At 42.0% G+C, this 8906-nt stretch overlaps 1 protein-coding gene across 1 annotated transcript; it reads right to left on the bottom strand.

The window, feature by feature from the left end:
* Positions 1–2741: 2741 nt before the first annotated feature.
* Positions 2742–8025, bottom strand: LOC144124662 (uncharacterized). Its single transcript, XM_077657479.1, has 3 exons — positions 6724–8025; positions 4357–4418; positions 2742–2886 (listed from the first exon to the last, which is right to left on the bottom strand). The coding sequence occupies exons 1-3, from the start codon at positions 8023–8025 to the stop codon at positions 2742–2744; spliced, it is 1509 nt and encodes a 502-aa protein (XP_077513605.1).
* Between the last annotated feature and the right edge of the window lie 881 nt (positions 8026–8906).

Raw genomic sequence — 8906 nt, forward strand, 5'->3', positions numbered from 1 at the left:
GGCCTGGAGTGCTGTTAGAGTGGCAACCATAACTGCAGGGTTCCGGAAGGCTGGCCTGCTAGCTTCATCGCCAACCGAGCACGACGACAATCAGACCAGCGGTTCTGAGTATGAAGAGAATGCTTCAGCCGCGTTGCCTCCAGAAATGGGCGAGCTTTTTGAGAGCGCATCCGAAGATGAAGACTTCGATGGTTTTAAGTAAAAATAAAATGTTGTTATGGACATATGGGAGAGTTCTTTCGTCGTATTTTTCTTTCTTTTTTGCTAAAACGTGGGCGGGTATGGCGTGAGTGTTGCCTTTTGCGATCACTTAGCGTTGCTTAAGAACTTCTCACAGGCCGCCGCGGTGGCTCAGTGGTTATGGTGCTCGACTGCTGACCCAAACGACGCGGGTTCAATCCCGGAAGCGGCGGCTAGAATTTCTTTGAAGGAGAAATTCTTGAGGCCCGTGTACTGTGCGATGTCAGTGCCCGTTAAAGAACCTCAGGTGGTCGAAATTTCCGGGGCTTTTCACTACGGCGTCTCTCATAGCCTGAGTCGCTTTGGGACGTTAAACCCCATAAACCATAAACCAAGAACTTCTCACAGATAGGTAGGTAGGTGGGTAGGATAACTTTATTTAGCTCCACCCATGGTTCATTTCGCGATGGTCGATCAAGCGTGTTTAATTAACCCTGACTAGCCTAAGTGGGTAAATTGGGGTGCGTCTTATACACGGGTGCGTCTTACATACCAACTTTTTCAATGAGAGCCTTCATATATGGCGAGTGCGTCTTATACAAGGGTGCGTCTTATACACCGGAAAATACGGTAAACTGCAGACTGAACACGAAGTTGTTGCAGCCACTGTTCTTCATTTTAAAACCATAGTGGTATGTTCCATCTATATTGAACCACATATAACACTAACACTTGAGGATGTGGATGCACTTTTAAAACAACTACCAGAGCCATATCTTTTGGTTGGAGATTTTAATGTTCCTTCGTCCTTTTGGGGAATTGAACAAACTGACAGCAGAGGTCACATTTTAAAATATGTTATACAATGCAATAATGTCTGTCTACTGAATCCAAAAGAGCCCACGTACTGCTCCCCATGTATTGGAAAAACTAGCCCCTTAGATTTATCTTTTAGTTCACCATCAGTTTTTACAGATTTTAAAAAGGTTATCCTGGACAACGTTTATGCAAGTAGCCATTTTTCGGTAATTATCAGCATACCATCCTCATCTTTAATCAATCCAAGCAAACCTCACTGTTGCCAGCTACACTTATCCGACTGGTCACTCTTTCAAGGAAAGACCAGCCTGGATAAAATATTTTCCGATAACCTTGGCGTCGACGAACTTAAAGAAATATTCACAACCTGTATCAAAGCTGCTGCGCGCCTAGCAATTCCTCAGTCTTCGGTGGTGTAGGACAAAACCGCAAGGTTTGGTATACACAAGAATGTAGAGAAGCAAAGAGGGAACAAAATAAAGCCTGAAGATTTTTTCAACAAAACCCAACAGAGGAAAACCTTATCAATTTTAAAAAGGCGAGAGCAAGATCACGGCACATAGGTCACAATGCTGACAAAACTTCCTGGAAGAACTATACCATGTGTTACAGGGAAGACCAAGTAATTTTCAAAAATAGGCTTTTTGGGGTAAAAATATGGCTATTTCAGCATAGCTTACCAGTGTTGGCGGAGACCAGAAAACTAGTGAATTGTTTTATGTAGTTAAGCTGATTAACAAATTATAATTATTACCTTTTTAACTATTAGAGTTAAGCACCTACTTGCAATCAGAGATTTGTAGCCGGTTGATCGTAATAGACATTACAATTTAGAAAACGCAATATCCCTTGACGCTGTGGTTCGAAAAAATTTGGCTTTTTTTGACCATGTTTTCGAAAGCGCATGTATTTTGGCACGATGTAGACAAGTTTTGTATTAGTTGTTTCCCTTAATGCAGACACACAAACCTTGCGTTTGGCGCATGATGGCCTTGGTTGCCTATGTTTCATTAAACCCAACACAGCACTACATTTGGGGAGCATACACATTTTGTGCATACTGTGCTCCTTAAAAATTGCACACTGGTTTGGAAGTAGTAAATATATAACAAAACAAACAATCCCCTTGAAAGACATGCTAATGAGGTAATTTATAAAGCACAACCATGAACATGTTTATGCAAACAACTGGCAAATGATAGTTCAATGACAACATAGTTTAACATACCAGCTCGGAATATTTTGTTCAGCTTCGCTTTTTAATGGCAAAGTTCACCTTCATTTGGCAAAAACTAAAGAAAAGGTACGAACCAAATGTATACGTGCCAGGCAAATCGGTTGCACTCTTAGTTAATACAAATATTAAAACGTGTGCATATTTGAACGCTTTTCATTTTAGGAAGAACCAATGCAGGAAATACATGAAACATATTTTTAACCGAATGAAGAGGTGACGAACTGTGGGTGTGAATATCATATCGCGTGGTTCGACCCGGGTTATTGAAAAGAGAACATTTGACAGAGGTCTTCCTGCATAGTTAGCAATTAAATTGAAGTTAGAAAGTGCGCCAACAAAACTGAAAATACGTTGTTTCGGAACCTACTTTGTTCTTTAATCAGGTGTGACTGCAGGCGAGTTGCAGCCAGCTTGCCTTAATTTTAAGCCCTCGTTTATTCATCCGCCGAGTCACAGAAAGCAGACCGTATGTATAGAGGGGAAATGGTACCAAGGGAGCGGTTAACTATCCCAGCATCGGCTGAATGGACCATGACTCAAAGCCTTCTGCGCGGGTGCCACGCGGTGTCCAGCATATGGCACCAACTGTACCCTCCAGGTCAATCTTGTGGTCAGACGCCTCGCAGTATTCTGCCGCCCCGCTCTGTTCCCTGTTAATAAGTTTGACACCCGCTTTGTTCTGCTTCATTCTTTTGGCGAAGTTTATGGTTTGGCCAGCGCATGTAGCCGAGCAGTTCAAGCAGGGGATCTTGTATACATATTTTCTAATGCATGGCATCTTCGGCTGGCCGTTTTCGAGTGGTCTAGAGCACTACTAACTTAATATATTAAATTATTGATTACTGTAGGTATACATACATCTTGATGAATCGAGACAAAGCAACAAAGTGAACGAAATATTTCAAATACGTGAGGAATTTCTGTACAGTACGCGCTGAGAAGAAAGTAGAAAACGAGCCTTTAAAAAATCACAAAATTATCGTGGGATAGAACCTGTCACACCTATTTCTTAGCAGAGCACGGTACCGCTCGACCACACCAGCACCATCGAACTGATTTTATAAAACAAATATACAATCAAAGAACTGCTGCGTTTTAGTTGTTTTCCTAATTTCATCATATTCGCAACCACAAGTGCAACATTGATCCTTGAGCATCCCTAATATATATATATATATATATATATATATATATATATATATATATATATATATATATATATATATATATATATATATATATAGCAGACAAGGTAAAGTAAATGAGGGGCCCGTTTGACAAACTTGAGAAGGGAGCCACCAGTCACCGAAACCAAGGTGCATAGGGGAACGTTATTTTTTTAATGTGTTGTGCTTATCAGTGGGATACTATTACTTAGATTAATAAATCGCTTAAAGAAAATTACTTATAAAGCAGCAGAAAAACAACCATGCCGCCGGTGGGATCCGAACCCACGACCTCCGAATATCGCGTCCGGTGCTCTTACCAACTGAGCTACGGCGACGGCTGTCCAATCTGCTGCTCTCGTGGGTATTTATGTTTATTTGGTGTACGCGAACCTTGAGAGTGTTCTACCTTGAGTATATATATATATATATATATATATATATATATATATATATATATATATATATATATATATATATATATATATATATATATATATATATATATATATATAAATAAAAGCGTCAATCTGTTAGCTCACAGCAGTAATCCCTGCGCTACACCACTCAGCGTGGCAGCGTTCCCAAGGTACCTAGCGCATGCGTGTCTGAATTCTGGCCTTTCTTTTCTTTGGATGTTTACGCGCAGGACATTGGTTATATAGCTCTTCGAAGACTTGCGGACCTACGCCTTTTATCTGCGTCTGCGTTTTGCAAGTTTGTGCGCACCGCTTTCCTGACTTGCAACGATTCCAACATGCCACAAAAAAAAAAAGGTACCGCCGCTATCTGGAGCCGGGAGAGCCTTGCCGGATTCCGAAGCAGACTGTGCACAATCAACGCATGAGGCATGAGCAGTAGCATCATGAAGACGACGGAAGCACTGATTCGTCAGAAAATGAAAGAGAAAGCGCATCAAACGGTACGTCCAGTGGTCCTCATGACCCAGCTCACCTGACCTCATCAGCAAATGTCACCTCATCACCGTCACAAAATGACCGTGATGAGTACTTTGACTGCGACGAGACCTCTGAACAAAGTGAGGCAGAGGCGGAAGACAGCGCTGGTCTCGAAAACGACGAGGTGAAAGACTATTTTGAGTGATGCTCCACCGAAATATTGCGAACCAAACATTAACGAAGGCACAGGCATTGCTGCTTATTTTAACCTATGTCGTGCATTCCGGGCTGTCGTGGACGCCAGTGGAGGGCCTGCTAATTCTGGTTAGTACACTCTGTGGCACACAAGGCAGGGGCGCCCTTCAACCTCCTGGAATGAAAACAACGTGGCTCGGATCAGGGAAATCGAAACGCATAACCGCACCATTACAGTCTTCATGCTATCAGATGCTCTTGACATTATAAAGACAAAATGCCACCAAATTTTGCCTGAGAACTTGGGGAAACGAAAGCTGAATGCCATACTTGTGCCGCACTCCCTCACACAGGACCAGAAGGACACGCGGGCATCAGTGAGCGCTGATTTACTTCCCGAGGCTGAGAAAAATGCTACACTCGCCCACAGCTTCACTGCTGAAGACGAAACATGGTGCTTTCAAAGCGATCTTCAAACAAAGAGGCAGAGCGCCGAATGGTAGTCCACAAGCTCTCCAGCGTCGGGAAAGGTCCGGCGTCAAAAGACCAAAACAAAGACGATGCTGATAGTTTTTTTCGATGCCAGCTAGAGGTGTCATACACCACGAGTTCGTCCCACAAGGGCAGACGGTGATTCGGGAGTTTTATATCCACATGGTCCAACATATGCGTGATGCACTGCGACGCCGCCTCCCTGACTTATGGGCATCTGGACAATGGAGCCTTCCCTACACACTAAACAAGTTCTCACCCTTAAGGGTGTAAAAAGGGTGCACCATAAATTTAAACCCTTATGCACACCCTTTGAGCACCCTATAGGGCCGCAGCACTCTACCTGCAGGGAGCATTTACCAGAAGGGTGTAAAGGAGAGAGCAAGAAGGGTGCTGAAGTGCTCACAAGGGTGTACATGGAAAGGGGGATATTTATTAATGTATAGATAGATATAACCAAGATATAAACAAATATATAAACCAATGACACGGCGACAACTACAGCTAATATTCTTTGTACAAAATAGACGTTTATTCGCCTTGCAAAATACTAGTTTGCTTTGTCATTCCCTTTTGTCTGAAAAGCATGCAATTATGTGTGCATATTACTCATGCATATTTATAGCAGCAGCAAATACAAGCAATAAATGTTTACACAGTGCACGGTACAGCGTCTCTTTCCAGACAGATTTCATGGTTTCACAAAATCTAAAAAAGCTGCCATCTCAGCAATTATTGCACGTAATGTGACTAGTGAAGTTTCGTGAATGAGTCACAAAGGAGTTGTCACCTGGAAACTAGTAGGATGCAGGCAACTAAAAAAGTGTGCTTAACAAATGAAGTTAGACAATGCAGTTTAATGTTCAATGTTCCAGTTTTTCACAAGCAAGTGCTATTTCATTAATATTCAGAACAATGAATGGCGAGTGCTTACGACACTCCGGCCCTTGTGTTCCCGCATATACAACGGCTCTATGTCAAACTCCGAAAATGAAGTCAGAACACTGTACTCTTCTACGGCACTGACATCATACACATAGAAGTGCTCATCAAAACAGAAAGTCTCAAGCAGTTTAGCCATAACCATTAACACCTTGTTCACATAAAATACTTGACACACAAGTAAAAATTCTGGCAGACTATCTTCTGGAACACTTCTGACAAGGCAGCATCCTGCACTGTATGTCCTGCCATCAACAATCACAGATTTGACAACCAATGTGTTCGTGGATTCAAGGTTATTCTCAGTTATGAATTCTTTAACACAGACAGGAAGGTGCTCGTACAGCACATTCTTCACGCCTATATTACGGGGAATAATGTCATCACCTGCAGCAAATAAAAAACTCTGCAAGAACTGATGCCTCACTGCAAGACTGTGAGAAAGATTCTTCCAGTTCCGGATTTTTCGAGCAATATCTTTAAAATACTGGTGCTTGGCATCAAACCGCATAGCCCATAGCAGGATTAATGGTCAAAATTTCTATTTATATGAAAGGTAGTGTATCAGGTAGTGCACTTTACATAGAAGTGATGCTGATGGAAAGAGTACCTTGCAGTCAAAATAAAAGAAATGAATCTTTCTTTGCAAGTAGGCAATATGTGAAACTGAAATTTTATGGCTCATAATAATGTAAACAATTTCTCGGAGAAGTAGGTAAAGCTGCCAAACTGCATTGTCTGAAGAGACGTTGTCTTCAACAAAAAATGTTAGGTAGCGAAAGAGGCAAAATACTTGTGTTGCCGACGCCTTCAAAACTGCTTTTCCTTGAAGATATGGCTTAGCAATGGCCTCTGGTTTGTTGCAGATGTCATGTGGATCATAAAGCCATTCTGAAATGCTTTTGTTCAAATCACTGAGTGAAAAGTAGCGTTCTTCAAATAAGGCAGATATTATATGCCGCAGGGCAAATGATAGGACTCCTTCATGCAGGTCATGCATTATATTTGGTGGAAGGTGTTGTGTCGGATCAAAGCCAGGGCACAAAAGAGCACTTGGCTCCTTGACCCCACACAATGACAGCGTTGGCAGCCCTGCTCTCAGCATACTCAAATGGTGCTTGTGCCCTTGAGGTGAGCGCAGCACAAAATCACCTTGCAAGTGTTTGTAGTCAGTTCCGATCCGCAGAGCCATGCAGTACCTACAAATTCTTCCTTGGCTGAATGTGCATTTGAAGCCTCCAATTCTGTGGCTAGATAAATTGTCACCAGTGAAAATGAAAACAGATCCCTTTACAAGGTTTCTATTCACAGTTATGCCATGATTTGCTATTATCTTGACATCTGTGATGAATGGCTCAAGAATTTTAGAAAATCCATAAGTGGCTATATGTTTATCTTTGACAAGTAGTACGAGGTTAATACCTTGCAATGCTGACCGCAACTTTGCATCAAAATTTAGCACTGAGAAGTAGACAGCTGTCATTTTATGCTTTCCCCTCTTGCTGCCCAGTGGGTTGCAGACTTCGAACTCATCACTGTACAATTGCAAGCAAAGTTTACTTGTATTACCTGCAAAATGCTCATGGTTTTTAAAAGCACATCCATCAAATACTGAACGCATGTAACCATCAGTACGGGAGTCATTGCTGAACTCATTTGAATGTTCTGAACGTTTAAGAATGCACTTGAGCACGTCACAGAGGGGAACGTATTTTATGGTGTCATTTCCACACAACACTACCGTACGGGATTCAACAAATGGAAAATGCACCTTCCAATAGGTTGTTCGGCCTGATCTTGTCCGCAGCTGGTCAAGTTGCAGCTTGCAAATTTCTTTTACGCTGATGGCTGGCCCGTCTAGAGGTTCTGTCTGCTGGTGGTCTGCAACGGTTTCCAAGAAATCAATAATATCATTGGCTAACTCACGCACAGTGGATTCAGGTAGCCGCCTTCCTTCCTTCCACTTGAAAAGTAGCTTTGCCAGTTGATAACCATAGTCACTTGAACTAGAGTCATGCTGTTCGGCCTGCACATCAAAGGGCTCTTCATCATCTGGAGGCAAATCAGGTGCTGCATTTGTACTGATTCTTGCCATCCCCACCTGCACAATGCCACGGGAACACGTTTCTCCCATGCAAGAAGCATGCTTTCGGTGTACATGCTTCTTGTAGGAAAAAAAAGTGGCGAAACGTTTGCATGCAGCCACTCAAGCCACACACCCAATTTGTCTCATGGCCATGGGCAATGCGCAGGTGCCTAAAGAGTGTCCCTAAGAAGAATTGGTGACAGGCACATCGTGGACAAAGAAAGAAGCGGATTCCTGGCATCTGAAAAGACAAATTCTTGATTTAAAAAAAAATTTATAGGCTTTTACTGGTCACCAAGAAGACTTGCCAATGTAAACTCCAGTCCATTTAGTTGCATGGATTAGAAACCTCCATAGAAGCAAATCATTTTCAAAAATAAATTTGTTAGTGTAATGCAAAGAAGAATCCTGTTATCAGCTATATATTTGTTCTCAGAACCATGAGCAAGCTGCTGTGACCGAGTGCTAATCACATCTTCATTTCTATAAATGCCTCATAGTGCAAAAAAAACATGTAAACATTTCCTGTGACGTTTGCAGAATAAGGAAGCCATGGGCCCACCTGCTCCCAACAGCACCTGATCATCTTTTCTTCTACTTTCCAAACAATTATGTTTCAGGTGAAAATTCCACCACATATTTCCCATTCATCACAACAAAAATTAAGAAAAACATCTGGGTATGTTTCCCTTGGTTACAATGGTGGCCAACTTCCTTCATATGAATGTAGTAATAGTCTGCTAAAAAAATTAACCAGTGTCATACAAATAACGAAGTCGTGCACAACATGACTGAGCTAAGACTGAACCTCACATGAGCATTGTATGCTAACACTTGCATACACTAACAAAATTAACAGAGCGATGCGTAATTTACATTTGCTTTTCCCG

This window comes from Amblyomma americanum, chromosome 1, assembly GCF_052857255.1.
Source record: "Amblyomma americanum isolate KBUSLIRL-KWMA chromosome 1, ASM5285725v1, whole genome shotgun sequence".
Lineage (NCBI taxonomy): Eukaryota > Metazoa > Arthropoda > Arachnida > Ixodida > Ixodidae > Amblyomma > Amblyomma americanum.

Bases quoted from the DNA above. Each gene is read 5' to 3' on its own strand.
- LOC144124662 (XM_077657479.1), bottom strand. From the start codon at position 8,025: ATGGCAAGAATCAGTACAAATGCAGCACCTGATTTGCCTCCAGATGAT. The intron at 4,419-6,723 runs GTATTTTGCCTC...GTCTCGTCGCAG, and splicing joins TGAAGGCGTCGGCAACACAA to TCAAAGTACTCATCACGGTC. The intron at 2,887-4,356 runs GTGAGCTGGGTC...ACTTATTAACAG, and splicing joins ACATTTGCTGATGAGGTCAG to GGAACAGAGCGGGGCGGCAG.